The sequence below is a fragment of the Chiloscyllium plagiosum genome, unplaced genomic scaffold, assembly GCF_037043375.1.
Source record: "Chiloscyllium plagiosum isolate Xiang-an unplaced genomic scaffold, Cpla_swu_hap1 HiC_scaffold_22, whole genome shotgun sequence".
Taxonomy (NCBI): domain Eukaryota; kingdom Metazoa; phylum Chordata; class Chondrichthyes; order Orectolobiformes; family Hemiscylliidae; genus Chiloscyllium; species Chiloscyllium plagiosum.
In genome coordinates, this window is record NW_028270160.1 from 30003551 (window position 1) to 30023054 (window position 19504).

Here is a 19504-nt window from a genome sequence, read left to right on the forward strand (position 1 = left end):
AGTCTGACCAAGTTCCTCTCCAACTGAAACAAGATTTTTCTGGTTCTGTACTCAAGTCCTTTTGCAATAAAGGCCAACCTTCTATTAGCCTTCCGCACAACTTGCTGCACTTGCATGTTAGCCTTCAATGATTTATCAACAAGCATACCCATGTCTCTTTGTAACCTATGCTTTCCAACTTTTCTCATTTTAAGAAATATTCTGCATATTTGTTTCAAAGTGTTTCAATGTTTTTCCACATTGTATTTCATTTGCCATGTCTTTGCCTATTCAGAAAGCCTGTTCAAATCCTCCTGGAACCACTTTACATATTTCTCATAACATAGATTTCTACTCAGCTTTGTGTTATCCACAAATTTAGAAATATTACATTTGATCTTCAGCTCCAAATCATTGATATATATTGTGAACAACCGGGGACCAAATACTCATCCTTCTGGTCTCCACTAATCAATGCCAATGCAATAATGACCCCTTTGTTCCTATTCTATTTTCTGTCTGTTAGCCAATCCTTGATACAGTACATGCCATGTGCTTTAGTTGTTCTAACCAATCAACGGAGAGGGGGTTGGAGAGATTGAACAAAACCCTTCTGAAAATCTGAGTATGCTACATCCAATGACTCTGCTTTCTCAATTTTGTTAGTAACATCTCCAAAAAACCTTCAACACATTTATCACGCATGATTGCCCATTTACAAATCCATGCTGAAAATGTGTTGCTGGAAAAGCGCAGCAGGTCAGGCAGCATCCAAGGAACAGGAGAATCGACGTTTCGGGCATAAGCCCTTCTTCAGAAATGAGGAAAGTGTGTCCAGCAGGCTAAGATAAAAGGTAGGGAGGGGGAGGGGCGTTGGAAATGCGATAGGTGGAGGGAGGTCAAGGTGAGGGTGATAGGCCGGAGTGGGGTGGGGGTGGAGAGGTCAGGAAGATGATTGCAGGTTAGGAAGGCGGTGCTGAGTTCGAGGGATTTAACTGAGACAAGGTGGGGGGAGGTGAAATAAGGAAACTGGAGAAATCTGAGTTTATCCCTTGTGGTTGGAGGGTTCCCAGGCAGAAGATGAGGCGCTCTTCCTCCAACCGTCATGTTGCCATGGTCTGGCGATGAAGGAGTCCAAGGACCTGCATGTCCTTGGTGGAGTGGGAGGGCTGTAGTATGGATATAGTTAAGCATTGTTATCATTATGTACACCAGTTCTCATCAGCATTACTTACTTTAAGAAGGCCAGTAACAAACTTTTTGGCCTAATCATTTCCATTCGTCCGAGTCTGAAATAAAACACTTCTATGGCTATGGCAGCATTTGTGGAGAAACTAAGTTCATTTCCTCCATCATTCGTGACTGGGTCTTCAGGATCAGGGTCCTTCCTCTGGAGTTGTCATCTTTACTACTTTCACTCTTTATTCTTAGTTATGATTATCTGATACAGGGTGGCCACTGGGCACAGAGTTACCACTTATCACTTGAAATCATGGATACTTTTTTTCCTGTTATTGAGCTGAAGGTGCACAAGTTTTATTTCCATAGGATGGTGAGCAGACATTGAGTTAATTTGAATGCCTCTGGAAAAGAGCCACAATCTGAAGAAGGAGTGCATAATGTAATCTAACAACTCATCTTGAAGTTAAAATGCTAGCATTCTCAATTGTGCTCCCCATTTCAATCTTTGTTCTATTTGAGAGAAATTATGGGGTTTATGGGGTTTTGTTACTGAAATATGGGATGCTAGATTAATAAGTGCCTGATCTGCTGAGTTCAATAATTAATCACATAAATTGAGCAGACAAAGTAATAATTATTTCTTTAATAATTATAATATTAGTTAAGATTCTGTCATTAAAAGATGTATCTGGCATATTTGTGAACAGTGTTAGAAACAGGCTGTTTGGAACTTCAGTTTTTAATTTTTGATCTAAAGTAAGTATGTAAAAATTGAAAGCTGGCTTAACTGTATGAGAGTTGTGACTGATGATAGCAATAGCATTGAATATCTTTATAATGTTGAACATTGAAGTTATATATTCTTTACTACTACTTAAAATAACTCAGATGCTTGTGTTTTTGGGATCAATTTGTTTTGGTTCTTATGTATAAATAGGAGCCGTGGTACCATTCGCAAATTGTTTCATACTGTGGATTTTATTTTGAACTCAAAGCTATTCAAGAAAAGAAAGGTTCCAGTTGCAGTTTTTTCATGCAGGTAAGGCAACAATCAAACTGATTTGGCCTTAAAATTACTGAATCTTGCTTAGTCCAGTTTGGAAAGTTTTCCCTTTGAGAGCAGCATTTTTATTTGTGTATTAAATTCCGAATGGAAACTGCAGGCAATGATATCTCTCATATGATGCATTGTCTGCTTGCAAAGAAGCAAACTGGCATAATAATAAGGAGACTTTATTTTAACAGTACCATATAGTATGAGGTTTCTTCTATCACTATATATTTTAGAATGATGTCAAAAAGAAACATTTAGAAGAACAAGAAACATACATGGAACTATGCATCAGATTAATTTTTCTTATCCACAACTAACTTCACAACACAGCTATGTTTCACAGGCAAATAAAGTGCTGTTTAATCATGTGTCTGGTCATCAGTACATTTAAAGGAAATGAATATAATTCACATGGACTGATAGCACATCCTTTGCAAACTTCTGATAATCATTCCAAATGTAGGGTCAGAGTGAAGCTTTCTTAGTTATGTTGTAGTATTTGTTCCCAGATTAGAACTATCATTATTCATCCTAATAGAGGAAACATTCCTGACAACATGTCTTATTCTATTCCTACTGTGTAGATTTATTTGTTAATAATAAGCAGAGAGCTCTGGATAATGTAATAACCAAAATCTGCAGAATGTAGACTGAGCATAGAAATAGACATAATATAAAATTATTCACTATTAGGCCAGACTAGACAGTAAAAGAATTTTCACCCTCTGACCTTAATGAATATATGGAACACTGCCAATAAAAGTAATTGACCCTGTGACAATTCACCCATTTCAAGAGCTGGAAAAATATCTTTTAGGAATGCAATTCGGTTACAAGGAGAAGTCTACATGATTGATTGAATGTATGTATCTGCAGTCATACAGCTGTCAGGTCATCGTAAAAGATGGGCTGTGAGGTTGCACAACTGTCCTGGAATTTAGCTTTACAGAGTTCCTTCGCAGAATTGCATGTTTAGTGTCTCTGTGGAGAAAACATTTTTGAAAGGTTGAGAGACCTTTTCCCATGTATTCTGAAATTAAAACCATGATTTCATATTTTAGGTCCAGTTTGTTGCATAAATTTTCATTAATTTCTTCCCCAATTCTTGAGTTATTTGCAAATAAACGTCATCACGAGCAGACGTAAGAAAAAGTGGAAGTGAAGACTGTGCAAAGCAGGGTGGGTTTTGAAGTATGATTATTGATAAAAGATCATTTTTATTATTGTTAATAAGTTGCATTAAAATTTTGCAGGAAAATCTATGGCACTCGAACAGAGATAACCTACATCGAAAAGAAATATTTTAGTTCAGAAATTCTTTTTAAATCAACCTATTTAGCTGTGTTATGCCATACTTCTGGAATATGTGGGGCCTGAACCTAGGCCTTTTGGTCCAGGAACTCTGAAATTACTTGGATCCATTTTATGTGAAAAGATGGAGGATCTTAAAACAATAATGATCACTTGAGAAAAAGTACTAGGAAAGCTAATGTGACTAAAGGCTGACAGATCTCTTGGTCTGCATCCCTGGGTCTTAAAGGAAGAAACTGCAGAGATCATGGTTGCATGGGTTGTAATCTCACAAAATTCCTTAGATTCTGGAAAGGCATATCCCCAGCAAATTAAAAACCGCAAATGTGACATCTCTACTCAAGTAAGGAGAAAAACAGAAAGCAAGAACTATACACCAACTAGTTTAGCATCTGTCATCAGGAATATGCTGAAATCCATTATTAATGAGGAGTAGCAAGAAAATAAAAATACTATCAGCATGGTTTTGTGAAAGATAAATTGTGCTTAACAAATTTATTAGACTTCTTTCAGAATCTAAAAGGCAGGGTGGATAAAGAAGAAAAATCAGATGTTGGACATCCAAATAATATTTGATAAGGTACCACATAAAAAGTCATTGTTCAAGATAGATGTTCATAATATCAGTGTGATACATAACATGGATAGAGGTTTGGCTGACTAACAGACATATGTTTTCTGTTAGTTAGCCAAACCTCTATCCATGCTTATATACCACATTAATTCCAGAGAGAGAGACATACTGTAGCCAAATGTTCTGATAATACAAAGTGAAGTAGGACAATTATTAAGAGGACAGTTTGCAAAGGGATATAGTCAGATGGGGTATAAAGTGCGAAAATTTGAAGTTCTCCATTTTGATAAAAAGAACAGAACGGCAAAATATTATTTGAATGGAAAACGATTGCAGTAGTACAAACTTCTGGAAATATCTCTGGAAATGAATAGGAAAGGGAAAACATACATGTGCAGCAACTCATTAGGAAGGTAATTGAATTGTTGGCCTCTGTTGCAAAAGCAATTGAATATAGATGTAATTTTGTTACAATTGTGCAGGGTATGGTGGGAGTGCATCTGGAAAATTGTGTCCAGATTTGGTCTCATTATTTAAGGGATATATGTGCATTGGAAGTAATTCAGAGAAGGTTCATTAATCTGATTCTGGAAAAGAAAGTGTCATTGTTCGAGGAAAGGTTGAGCAGATTAGCATACACCCATTAGAGTTGAAAAGAATAATAAATGACCTTGTTGATGATTCTGACTGGGGCTCGACCGAGTAGATGCTGGGAGCATGTTTACCTTTATGGGGGAATCGAGAACCAGGGATACACTTTAAAAAGTAAGGGGTTCCCTATTTAATACAGAGATGAGGAGGAATCTCAAATCTTAAAGGATTGTTACTCTTTGGAACTTTATTCATTGAATATATCCAAGGCCAAGTTAGATGTTTGATTGATAAACGTGATAATGGTTTTGTAGGCAGGCAGGAAAGTGGAGTTAAGGCCACAAAAAAATCATCCATGATCCAATCAATGTAGTGGAGAGGGCTTGATGGATCAAATGGCCTACTCCTGCTCCTATTTGGTATGCTCAAACATAATGCAGAAATATATAGCTTGGTTTCTGTGGCAAGCTTATGACTTGGAAAGTACACCAGTTTTCCTGAAGAGTCAATTTGGTTTGCTGCTATGCTGAAACGTTAAAAAAGTGTCAAGAAAGAGCTTCACCAACAGGGTAAATGCAAAATCACATCACCCCCACATCCTCTTGTTCTCCTCCTTATGTTATTATACAGAATATGAGCACGTTCATTTGGAAAGCAATCCCTGCTGCTCAGTCATTCTGACTGTTTTTGTTAGCAGAGCATTGCAGTCTTAAAAATTTCAGGTATTCAGAGAATTACAAAGCCTTTGTTAAGTGTGGAGCTGATCTGAAGACAGATTCGATGTTTTTAAACTGTTATGAAAATCACTATTGAACTTCAGAAATCTCAGTTATGCTGATATCAGGTGACTAGATGATGACGGCCTGAATTTTTGGATGTAATTCAGTGACAACATGCTGCTCACAAAAATACAGAGGAAATTTGTGTAGTTTGGTCCTCTGCATGAGTAGTTGAACTACTTAAGTAAGTGATGGAGGGTTTTAGCAGGTGTACCTTGGAAGCAGGGCAAATAAAATCAAGCAAAATTTACACACATTGATGTTTCAACATAAAATCAATAAATCATAAATGCACAAATCCCATAAAAAGGTGACAAACCTTTGCTTTTGAAAGATAATTATGTGAAACATTTTCTCAAAGTTCCTCTTGTGTAGGAAAAAGACAACTGAAATTAAAATACTAATTCAAAACCCCAATCTTAAGATGGTGGCAAAATTGTGATTTCAACTGGCTTATGTGTCTGTGTTTAAACCAGCAACTCAAGATACTTGTTCTGTTCTAGTTTTGCAAAGTTTAACCCCCGCCCCCAATTTAAGTAGGTTTCCAGCGTGCAAAAACATGTCCTGCTATCAGTTTGCTGGGATCAAAAAAGTTAGCAGTGACACCTCTTAATAAGTGTCAGCTCACCATCTAAGGGTGTGGCTGTTATTGTGGTACACACAATCTTTAATTATCTCAAAGCAAGAAAACACATTTGCCTTGCCACCTGTCACAGCATTGACATTTTTTCACACCGGATGAATATGTGGCACAGTAAATACCTTCAAGGTATTTCTGAACCTTGTCACATTGGATGGTGCTATTCAAAATTGGTATGAGAAATGGAAAATCCTGAAGAAAGGTCTTGATGGAAACAAATCTAAAGTCAAAAAATGGAAGGCATTCCAGAAAACAAATGCATTAAGCAAGCCTAATTAAAACTTTGAATGACACACACACTGACCATCTCCATGCATGTAGTTAAATCACAAAGTTCTTTCTGCATAACATTATATGGAGAAGCCGACTGGTTAAAGCATTCTGAAATAAAGTAAAAGGCAGATATTTCAAAATGAGTAATTTAATGACCCTAATGAGGTTGTGCCAACTTAATTGTCAATGGATATAAAAGTCTATGCTGCAAAAAAATTCACCAATAGTGTACAAATTTATAAGAGATTGTGGCCCTGCGGAGACTATGCTCTGGGTGTGGCGAAGTATAAAATGACCTAGGAAGGGAAATCTCCAGGCTACAATAAGGACACTACGGTAAATTTCAAAAATTCTCTGATTCAAAGTGACAGAAATTCTCATGAGTAATTAATTCTAAGAAAGAAGACACTTGCCTTAAAATATCGTGGACCTGGATGAAGGGGTGAATTCTACAGCTCCCTGACTGGGCTATTTGAAAGCAGGAACACATAAAATAGCATGGACAGCAGGTCCATTATGTTTGCACCCACTCCCAACCTGCATCCACTATTAGAAATATTTAATTTTTCTGAAAAATGGCACATTTTGTCAAAGCTTTTCATCTTGAACTCATCAGGACGTTTGCAAGAGTACAATTAAAGAGCAAACATCATTTATATTGTATGAGAGAAGAGTGCTCATTGGTTGCCAAGTTGATTGTTAGAAGCGTTGCCATGTAGAATGCATCAATTTCTTGTGACTGACAGTTAACTACCAAACTTCATTTAGATTGTCAACCAGGTAGAGTGATTTTGATTGATCAAGGCATTGCTCTGAGAAATAAAGCAGAAAGTAGCCATCATATATTTTGTTGAGTTAAACAAGTTTTTAAAAGACAACAACTGGACCAATTCGAAGGCTGTTATTAGGCAGCTTTTTTCCTTGGCCTCAACACTCCTGCTATCCCTTTGTCTCAAAGTATTTAACTCACTGCACCAAAAAGTAATATCAGCTTTTTTGTGTGTAGCTTATGTGTGCACTATGCAATGCCACTTGATCTTCAAATTGCAAAGAAGATCCTCTGCTAGTACTTTTTAGCTGTATTCAGTGTTCAACTTCTGTTTTCCAATTTACAGTACAAAACAAAAAAAAAGGTCCCTTACAGTTCCCATATGTGCAACTGCACCACATTGAAAGCCAGATTGATAATCTCGATGTGGTTGTCAGCATAAATCTTTACACGTTTCGGATTATTTAGCAAATGATGTCGCTCACGGGGACACGTCTAATATTAGGCACTTGTTTTGAGTTTTGTAAGCACAGACTAGTGGATGGATTCAGTATCATGCATGTTGAGAACAGCCAAGGGGATGTGATATTTCATATGATCCAGAGTCTTTGGTACATACTATCTATATACTTGACATCACAGCAGCATTGAAATTCTCATATGACTTTACTCATTTGGGTAATAGGCATAATGTCTTTTTGGCTTGATAGTAGCATGTTAGTGATAAACATCACTTGTGTTGCTACTGCACCGTGACAGCTTGAAGCAGCTTGCTTCACCTATTGATCAATTTTTTTCACATACCTTGCCCTTCCAGGGTAATCTGAGATGAACTGAGCGTTTTGCAGGACATTAGGGTCTTTCATCAGTTTGCGTGATATAATTTACTCATCTTGTCTTTTGAATAGAGAACATAGAAATGTACAGCACAGGAGCAGACCCTTTGGCCCACGATGTTGTGTAGAACGTGATGCCAAGTTAAACTAATCCCTTCTGCCTGCCCTTGGCCCATATCCCTCCATTCTCTGCATATTCATGTACTTATCTATAAGTCCCTTGAATGCCCCTATTGTATCACCCTCCACCTCCACTTCTGGTTGCGAGTTCCTGACTCCTGCCAACTCCCTGTGTTAAAAAAACACATCAGGACTGCTGCCAACTCCCTGTGTTAAAAAAACACATCAGGACTCATCAGGATGTTTGCAAGAGTACAATTAAAGAGCAAACATCATTTATATTGTATGAGAGAAGAGTGCTCATTGGTTGCCAAGTTGATTGTTAGAGGCGTTGCCATGTAGAATGCATCAATTTCTTGTGACTGACAGTTAACTACCCAAACTTCATTTAGATTGTCAACCAGGTAGAGTGATTTTGATTGATCAAGGCATTGCTCTGAGAAATAAAGCTTCTTTGAACCTTTCTCATCTCATCTTAAATGCATGCCCTCTAGTTTTAGACTCTGGGAAAAAGATTCTGACCATCAACCCTATCTATGCATCTCATAATTTTATAGACTTTTATCAAGTCTCCCCTCAGTCTCTGCCACTCCAGAGAAAACAACCCAAGTTTTTTTCTAGCCTCTCCTTATTGCTCATACCTTCTAATCCAGGCAGCATCCTGGTAAACTACTTCTGCATTCTCTCCAAAGCCTCCACATCCTTCCTGTAATGTGGCAACCAGAATTGAAAGCAATACTCTAAGTGCGGCCTGACCAAAGTCTTATAAAATTGCAACATGACATTCTGACTCCTGTACTCAATTCACCGACCAATATGCCATATGTCTTCTTTACCATCCTGTCTGCTTGTGTGGCCCCTTTCAGGGAGCCATGCACTTGAAAGCTTTGTACATCAATGCTGTTCAGGGTCCTGCTACTAACTGTACACTTTTCCTTAATATTTGATCTCCCAAAGTGCAGCATTTCACACTTACCCAGATTAAACTCCATCTGCCATTTCTCTGCCCATAACTGCAACTGATCTAAATCCTGCTATATCCTTTTATAACCATCTATGCTACCCACAACTCCAATGAACTTTGTATCAACTACAAATTTACTAACCCACCTATCTACATTTTCACCCAAATCATTCATATATATCTGATACAGCAGAGGTCCCAGTACAGATTCCTACGCAACACCACTAGCCACAGACCTCCAGCATGATAAACACCCTTCCATCACTACCCTCCACCCTCTATGGGAAAGCCAATTTTGAATCCATGCGCCCATATCACCGTGGATACCATGCACCTTAATCTTCTGGATGAGCTTACCAGGAGGGACCTTGTCGAAAGCCTTACTAAAATTCATGTAGACAACATCCTCTGCTCTACCCTCAACGATCACCTAACAAGTCTTTCTTCCTGCTTTTCTTTGGCAGTCCTCTTACTGCATCTCATCATAGAAATAGTGGAATGGTCTGGCAGTCTACACTTTGAATGCTATACAAGCAGAATAATGCTTGAAACGCTAATTCTCCTCTTTTCCAGCACCATACTCTCAAAGCAGAATAATGCCAACTTTATTTGTAGTTTATCTAGTATAATCACAGGGGGTTTCACAGATGCAAGGAGGATAATAATGGCTACATGCAGACATAGAGTGGCTGGTGGAATTAGTGAATATGAGGTATGTGGAAGTTAATATGGAGAAGTGTGAAATGGTTCATGTTCAGAGAAAAAATGAGATATGATGATGTAAAATAAAGAATATAATTCTGTCAGGTTTGCAGGAGCAGAGAGACCTGTGTGCATACTCTTTTGAGTAACTAAATCAACAAGTAAGCAAATGATCAATCTGAAAGAACACTGTAACAAGAACAAAATGTGAAAGGAAGCTTACCAAATTAAATTGAAAGGATTTTTGTTAGGGGTCTGATGATGCCCATGTGAAGGCCAGTGGTTATTGAAGACCATAAGCATAACAGCAAACATCTTGTGCTCCCATTTTGGGTGGGACAAACTGGATGGCCAAAGGTCAGGAATATCGAACCGAAGCACAGCAAAAGCTTGGGGAGAAGCTTGCATAGATATTGCAATGGAGCTGCAACCTTCCACATTCAAATTAACCAATGCCTCAAGGTCACAGAAATTACAAGTGACCTGACAGAGTCCTGTGAGTATTTGTGCACAAAGTGTTGAAAGTGGCCAGACATATGGCTGAAAATGGCTGAAAAGACAAAAAGGATCTTGGCCATGTAAAAGCAAGAAAGTTAAGGTGAACCATTTATAGCGCTTGGAATAGTGTGTCCAATTTTGGGCTCCACATTTTAAGAGGTATGTGAAGACATTAGAGAGGGTGCAGTAAGATTTACAATAATGCTTTCCAGGAATGGGGAACTTCAGTTACATGGATCGATTTGAGAGATTGAATTGTATTTTTCATGGACCAAAAGCTGAGAGGGGATTTGTTGAAGTTATTCAAAATCAGGAGTGTTCAAGATAGAATAGATAGCGAGATACTGTTCTGTTAGTAGAAGGGGTCAGACACCAATTTAAGATGAATGACAAAAGCACTAAAGATGACAAAAGGAAAAACCTCTTTATGCAGAAGTTTTCAGGATCTGAAATGCATTATCTGAGAATATAGGAGAGGCAGATTCAAACAAAACTGGACAATTATCTGAAGAGAAGAAAAATGATAAAGGTAGGAATATAGGACTAACAAATTGTATTTGCAGACAGCTGGTATGAATACAATGGATAGAATGGCCAGATCCTTGTTCTGTCATCATTTTTTTTCATTTTTAATGCTTGTTAAACAATTAACTGATCAAATATTTTCCAGGCACCACATGTATCGACTCTGACTCCTCAGTATTTGCAGTCCTATGTTTCTCCTAAATATTTTACAAAGTTTGTCAATTGGACAAGATTCTGGATATTTGCCACAACCATTATAACATCAGCAGATTTGGATGAGGAGTGCCTTCACTCAAAATATGCAGAGCATGGGAACTTAGCATGACAGGACAGAACTTGCTGTCAACCTGGAGAACATACCAAGAGTTCTGGAATAAGTTTGAAAAAGTTGGCACATGTTAAACAAATGGTTTGAACACAGTCAATCAACATGCACAACGAAAAAGAGAATGGTAAAAGATTAGTATTTAAAAATTGACTATTGTTGAAACTTTGTGACTAAGGAGAAGGCAAATAATGTTGTGGAAGTGAAAACTTCTGTGTGCTTTAATGAGAAAAAGTATGTGCTATGTGAAGGAATTTCAATGGTTCAACTCCCCCGTCTCATTTCCCACAACTCTTATCCTTAAAGGCAAAGTTGGCACATATCCAAGTCTGATAGCACATATTCAAGTCTGTAGTCTGGAACACATGGTAGACCATGCGTGTTAATATGCAAGAGAGAAGAAAAGACGAATTATTTGCAGAATCCAGAAGATGTTAGATTGATTCCAACTTGAAACAACCACTTGCACAGATATTACAAATGAAACTCATGGTCAAATTGAGAAGAAACCACAGGCTCTATCTTTGAGAATTGGTGAGTATGGACTGAGCTGAGGCAGGGCGAGATCCATCATGTTCAGCAGCCATGTCACATTTTGTTGTGATTTGACTGATTCTGTTTTTCAATGGAGGGCGATACAACACAGGTCACTGGTCTCCCCTTACATAATCAATGAGAAAGATGCTTTGATTACAGTGGGGTCACTGTTTTCTTTAACTTCTTTGCTAATGTTGTCCCCCTGTTCAAGAAGGGTAGTAGGGGTAGTCCAGGTAATTACAGACCAGGAGGCCTGACATCAGTGATGGGAAAGTTATTGGAGAAGGTACTGAGGGATTGGATCTATTTATATTTGGAAGAGAATGGATTTATCACTGACAGGCAACATGGTTTTGTGTGGGGAGCAGAGGGATACAGAATCTTAGGAATTGGGCGATAGGTTTAGACAGTGGATTTGGATCGGCACAGGCTTGGAGGGCCAAAGGGCCTGTTCCTGGGCTGTAAACTTTCTTTGTTCCTTATCTTTATCAGTGCGCAATTGGCCATGTGGCATTCAGAGGTCCATAACCTGCTGGCATTTATGTCAGCATAGATTTTGTGTTATCATGTAACCCTGTACAAATGATTGAGGTTTGCCACTGAAAATAATGAGCCCCAGAGTGAAAAGGAATCCTATGTCACAAATGCAAATCCTATGTCACAAAATTTTTTACTATTAGGCACTTTCTAATCAACCTGCTCAGAAATGTTATTATACAGCTCTGGAGAAGGTGGGATTTGAAGCTAGGTCTCTTAGCTTAGAGATAGCAACACTGTCACTGCACCACAAGGGCCTTGAAGGTACTATCAGGTATTTTTAATCAATCTATTAAGAAATGTTATGACATATCTCTGATGCAGTTAGGACTTGAACCTCCTTTTTGTCTCAGACTTAGGGACTTGGCTACTGTACCAGAAAGGCCTCCTTAAGGTACTGTTACACACCACAGAAGTTTTGTGTTCAAGTGCAGTTCATCTGATGGCTGGCCAGCCACACACCAGTGCTCTTCTTCAGGCTAATTGAGACTTAACATTGCACATATCAACAAGAAACACACAGACTTTGATAAGAGACTAAAACATCAGTTAAGTACAATGATTGGGGGAAACAGCTTAATCAAATTAATTTACTTTAAACACATATTCATCTGCAAGAAAGAAAAGGAGATCTACAAAGTGACTGAAACACAGTGGAATTCGTTATGGTCAGACATAAGTCCCAGGTCAAAGCATTGTCAATGGGTTTGCATGCACAGTTGCTGTCATAATGAAGTGGGTGAATCTATTCATCACTAATTGGTGGTGTTTACAAAAGTACATTCATTGAAATTCTTGTTTGCACACATGGTTTTTATTTCGAAGTGGAGCAGAGAAATTTATGTTTCAATTTTTGTATCAGAGAAAATGGCAAACATTTTGGACCTTGTGTGATTATTGTGCACTCACCTGCATGCATAAATGTTGAAATACACTTGCCTAGACATACTACTAACTTGTTCTCATTCACAGACTTTTTGGCCTTTCTTATTAAATATTAATTTTGTCATACGTACATTCAAGAAGAGTTAGTTTGAAAAGTTATGGGCAGTCTGTTGACTTTTGCAAAAGCACAACACAACAATATATGGAGAGAGAAAAATATTAGTGGCCAGGATGGTATATAATACAATAAAATACAAAACAGCACAGGAAAAGGCCCTTCCGCATACCAAGCCTGCGCCAATTCCTATTCCTTATTTAGACCTACTACTTATTGCCCATGGGTGGTTTCTATCCCTCTGTCGGCTCATGTTTATGTGACTATCAAGATGCTCCTTAAACGTTGCTAATGTGCCTGTTTCATCACCTCCACTCGCAGTGCGTTCCAGGCACACGCCATCCTCTCTGTGAAAACCCTTGCCTGTACATCTTCCCTAAACCTATCCCTCTCACCTTGAACCCATGCCCTCTTGATATTAGAGTCATACAGATGTACAGTATGGAAACAGACTCTTTGGTCGAACTCGTCCATGCCGACCAGATATCCTAACCTAATCTAGTCACATTTGCCAGCACTTGGCCCATATCCCTCTAAATCATTCCTATTAATAGTTGACCTTTCTATCCTGAGAAAAAGCCTCTGACTATCCACCCAATCTAGGCCTCTCATAATTTTGTAGATGTCTATCAGGTCACCCATCAGCCTCTGTCCTTCCAGTGAAAACAATCCGATTTATCCAACTTCTCCTCACACCGAAAACCCTCCAGACCGGCAACATACTGGTAAACCTTCCCTGCACTCTCCCCAAAGCTTCCACGTTCTTCTGGTAGTATGGAACCAGAAATGCATGTAATATTCCACATGTGGCTTAATTAAAGTTTCATACACCTCGAACATAACTTGCCAACTTTTATATTCAATGCCCTGGCCTTGACCACCTTATCCATTTGTGTTGCTATTTTCAGGGATATCTGGACCTGTACACCTAGATCCCTCATAATTGTAACACTTTTGTTAACCAACATACAAAAAAATCCAAACAAATATGTTTCAAATTAGGACTGCAGAAAGGAATTACCTTGTATTGTATTTGTTAAAAGATTCATTCTATAAATTTGTCAATAAATCAAGGATTCTTCAGTTTTGCTGTATTGTGATTTCCTTTAATTCAGTATCTTCATATCTGTTAGAAATTAAGGAAATAAAGTTCCTCTTTTTGTATCTGTTATTCTTCTATGAATGAAGAATGGGGGAATGTTTTTATGACATAAAGTAATGGGATCAGTAATAATCCTCCTCATAATGAGCAGGAATTATGAAATGTGACCCAGTCCACTACCGTTGCCATTGTTTGGAGATGGGTTACATGATATGCATGTATTCTGGTTTTTTGAGGTGAGACACCTCTTTACAATATTTAAATCAGCTCAGAACTTGATCTAAATTTAATGCAATCCAGCCTGTTTCCCCAAGGCTTGAGAAACTTAGCAGCTAATTGAGGAACTGAGAAGTTGGTTAAAGTAGGTAAACACTTTCTGTGGAAATGTGTGACTCTGGAAGAGTCTGAGAGAATCTTGGTTTCTAAGGTAAATCTTTAATTAAATTACACTGCAGCTCGCTGATGGTACAAATGACTAGATCCTTCAACTTCCAATATCCACTTCCTCAATTGGACTGCTTTGAGTTTCACATCTGCCAAGAATCCCTCCCCTTGTCTTTTTGTTTATTGAGCCTACCTCCACTGATCTTTTCCAAATTTCCAGATGCTACCCCGAACAATTTCACCAAGTTCACCGAATTGCCAACCTTCCAATTTTACTGGCTGTTGGGCAGGAAAAGGAATTGTAAAAAATGATTATTAAATTCCGCGATTAAGTTTGCTAGGACTGCCACCTTCCCAAGTTTTCTCCAATACCACAACCTCCACTTCTACATTTCCTCATTTTTAGTATGTAAAAAGGTGTTTAAACAATCCACAAGCCTTAAAGGAATTGAATATCGATGGTCAATGAACCTTCAGCGAAACTCCTCTTGGTTTCACTGATATTAATTGTTTGTTTGAAAATACTGTTCATTTCCAGAGAATAAGTCCTGCAGATCCAAGTATGCCTTTTGGAATTACTGAACACAAAGCCTTTAGCTTACGACATGAACGTGATGTGAAATATGAAATTCAAGTACAGGCTTTGGTTGATGAAGAATGGAAAGTCTTTAGTACTGGTTACATATGCCAGAAATTTGGCACCACCAAGAAATGCAGCCAAAGTCAGGTTAGTAATTAGTTCAATATCTTAAATAAACAATTTCCACAAGATTTTTAAAAAATCCTACGAACAATTTAGCCTAATGATTAAGAATTAACAAAGTAATATTCTAATTGTAAAATGAATGCAATAATTATAAATTCAATTATAATGTTATTTACTTTAGGGGTACTAGAAAAATAATGGTGAATTGTAGTGATAAATTAATGTTTTTAATTTTTTAAGCAGACACAGTTTCTGTGGTGCAGAGCTTCTGTTTTCCACAGTTTCGTTCTGACATTATTAATAGACTAAAATGTACACTGGAGAAGGATTAGCACATTTTGGTAGTGACATTTTGTTATGTTATGCCATACAAATTCTGTAAATGTGATCTGTTTTGGCCAAAATGTCAGGACAGCCAGCGCATGCATGCAACGCTGGACCTTACAATACAGCCTACAGGAATATTCGCTGTACATTGCAAAGCAAAGGCCACAATATAAAAACAGCTTTTGTATTATTTCACAAATGACGTATTCATATAAAATTGTTTGTGTCAAAGAAAATTAATGATCCTTATGTTTTTCTCAGGTCCTATCGGTGGCTGGATTGACAATGCCTGTTTATGCGACCTTTGCTCTTTTTTTCCCGGTATCTTTCAAAGGAAACAAACTGTCCAAAAGTGTGTTGTAAGATGAGTGAATGAGATACCATTATTAAGAAACAACTATTTGTTTCAAAAATTTCACCTCAGAGGGGATGTCAACTTCATTTTACCTTTGTAAGTTTCCTGTTAGTAAACACATGCCTGCAAAACTACAGTGAACTCTTTTTTTTTGCCAAAGTACTAAACATGAATGGTAAAGGCCTTTTAATTGCAGAAGACACTGGTCTGAAGTGTCAGTACAGAACATGAAAAAACATAAAAGACACAAAATGCCAAACATTCAGCATTCTGAACATCATCTATGGAAAGTACAGAATAACTATTATTTCAGGTGTGGATCTTTTATTAGTATATTGCACAGATTAACATTTCCAAATGCTAAAAATATTAACTATAAACTATAAAGGCTGCTGAAACTGATTCATCTGATGTCGATTACCAACATTATTTGAGTTTTATATTTAACATATTAACAAATTCATCTGATTTTCACACCACAGTAATGGAGAGAGATTGATTTTGCATCTGAGAATAAATGGGAATGTCAAATTGCTAATTTCCCTTTTCCTCAACTCTGATGGTAAGGAGTAACCTTGAGTATGCTGGGAACAGATAATAGCAAGTTTTGAGAAGATTTGTTGCTCAGGCTGAGGTTTTGGATGTAGGTTTGTTCGCTGAGCTGGAAGGTTCATTTCCAGACATTTCGTTACCCTACTAGGTAACATCTTCAATGGGCCTCAGGTAAAGCAATGCTGAAAATACCTGCTTTCTATTTATATGTTTGGGTTTCTTTGGGTTGGTGATGTTATTTCCTGTGGTGAAGTCACTTCCGGTTCCTGTTCTCAGGGAGTGGTAGATGGGGTCTAACTCGACGTGCTTGTTGATAGAGTTCCGGTTGGAATGCCATGCTTCTAGGAATTCTCATACGTAACTTTGTTTGGCTTGTCCTGGGATGGATGTGTTATCCCAGTCGAAGTGGTGTCCTTCCTCATCCGTATGTATGGATGCTAGTGAGAGAGGGTCATTTTTTTGTGGTTAATTGGTGTTCATGTATCCTGGTGGCCTGTTTATCCAATGTAGTGTTTTCCTCCCGTTTGTCCAACGTAGTGTTTGTTACTGTATTTTGTAAATGACAGTTTTGCTTGTTGTCTGTATAGGGTCTTTCAAGCTGCTGTTTTAGTGTGTTGGTGGGTTTGTTGGCTACCATGATGCCAAGAGGTCTGAGTAGTCTGACAGTCATTTCCGACATGTCTTTGATGTAGAGGAGAGTAGCAAGGGTTTCTGGACGTGTTTTGTCTGCTTGTTTGGATTTGTTGCTGAGAAATCAGTAGACTGTGTTCATTGGGTACCTATTCTTTCTAAATACTTTTCAAAATAATTTTTGAATACGTTTTGAACACAGTCTGCTGATTTCTCAGCAACAAACCCAAACAAGCAGACAAAACACTTCCAGAAACCCTGGCCACTCTCCTCTACATCAAAGACATCTCAAAAATGACTGCCAGACTACTTAGACCCTTGGCATCATGGTAGCCCACAAACCCACTAACACACTAAAACAGCAGCTAATGAACTTGAAAGACCCTATACAGACAACAAGCAAAACTAATGTCATTTACAAAATACTGAGCAAGGACTGTAACTACACTACATTGGACAAACAGGCAGAAAACTAGCCACCAGGATACATGAACACCAACTAGCCACAAAAAGACATGACCCTCTCGCACTAGTATCCTCACATATGGATGAGGAAGGACACCACTTTGACGGGGACAACACATCCATCCTAGGACAAGCCAAGCAAAGACACACAGGAGAATTTCTAGAAACATGGCATTCCAACTGGAACTCTATCAACAAACACATTGAGTTAGACCCCATCTACCACCCCCTAAGAAATGGAAAAGGAAGTGACTTCACCACAGAAAATGACATCACCAACCCAAAGAAACCCAAACATATAAATAGAAAGCAGGAATTTTCAGCATTGCTTCACCTGAGGCCCACTGAAGATGTTACCTAGTAGGGTAATGAAACATCTGAAAATGAACCTTCCAGCTCAGCAAGCAAACCTACATCTAAAACAGATAATAGCCTTTATAGTGTACACTGACAATGGGTTTGAAACTGTTAGAAGCTAGTTTGTAACATCATGCTAAATTTGTGCATTCTGCATCCCATATCCAAGCAGCATTTGAAAACAAAGGTTTTTATTCAGCAGTTCAGGACTTTAGCCTCAAGTTTTGACAAAAGTGAAAACAAGAAAATGCTCACCTCATGCTTAATTAAACTGAGAAGCATACTGTTCTTCACTTGTGAATGGAAAAAATAACTATGATCATATGATATTCATGGAGTTTATTTTGTTGATTGACAATACCACAGAAGATCACAAATTTGATTTGTCAGTGATTAACCAACAAAGCCAGTCCTAGTAATACTTTGGTAACTTGCCAAGCCAAAAATCAAGACTCTTAAGTATTTACATTGTAAAATAATATTATATAATCTTGGCACAAGTACCCTTCAAATACTAAGAAGCAGCTGACTGAAAAAAAAAATTGGGGAGCCAGGAAATTTCCTGTGGTGTCAATATCCAGAAGTCTGGGCTACAAGCCTTTATGTTTTAGGAAGGAGTCTACCTGTCTACCTTACTAGGAAAGGTCCAATTAACAAGTCATCTGCTTAGAGGTTGAAGCATGTTCTGGGAGATGGGAGCCCAGGGCAGCGTGGTACATCGCAAGAGAAGCTGGCAGCCTACACTGTGAGACAAGTGAGAGCGTTGCTGAGGCCGAGGCAGCAGCAGAGGTGGCCGGGACACCAGGGTGACTGGAGCTACCACCAACACCAGGTGAGCAATACAATAAAGTATGAAGGTTGAAGAGAATTGCCTCCACAAATTCCATGTTCTGCATACAGCAAGGTTACATACACAAGAGAAGATGGCCACCTTGCCATTTTCTGTCAGGGATTTTACTGTTGCTGGCTGGGAAGCAGGAGGCAGAAGCTCATCTTGGAGACTTTCTGAAGTTGTATGCCTCCCCACCTCATAAGCTGCCTCCATGGGGTTGTGAAAATTCTGAACAAGGGAATTTTCAACTGACTTGGGTGCAAATCAGATGGTTCAAAGACAAATACAATCTGAACCTTACCATTCTCAATTGGTTTGGCATTTGAATAACAGAGTACAGATCATCATAGAAACCAAGATTCCATTTTAGCAAACTGAAAGCTACGTTTTAAATGTGAACTCTACTTAACACTACCCTTCAAAGCTGTCCACTGTTTGTGGAACATTTTCTTCAGTCAGACACACTGAAGAATTTCACATCTATTTTCATATGAATAAAGCTAGAAAACAATACATCCTTTTAGACTTTTGTGTACTAAAAGCAACTAGAAATATTCTGAATACAGACTATTCTGCAATTCACATCAAAAAAGATATC

General features: G+C 38.2%; 1 protein-coding gene across 1 annotated transcript in view; it reads left to right on the forward strand.

The window, feature by feature from the left end:
• btbd16 (BTB domain containing 16) overlaps nt 1-16164 on the forward strand; it is a 71169-nt gene extending 55005 nt beyond the window's left edge. Inside the window, exons 8-10 of the mRNA XM_043712687.2 lie at nt 2099-2200; nt 15221-15409; nt 15977-16164. Coding sequence (XP_043568622.2) covers nt 2099-2200; nt 15221-15409; nt 15977-16078 — 393 coding nt within the window. The 3' untranslated portion in view covers nt 16079-16164. The remainder of the gene's footprint in view (nt 1-2098; nt 2201-15220; nt 15410-15976) is intronic.
• The last annotated feature ends 3340 nt before the right edge of the window (nt 16165-19504 follow it).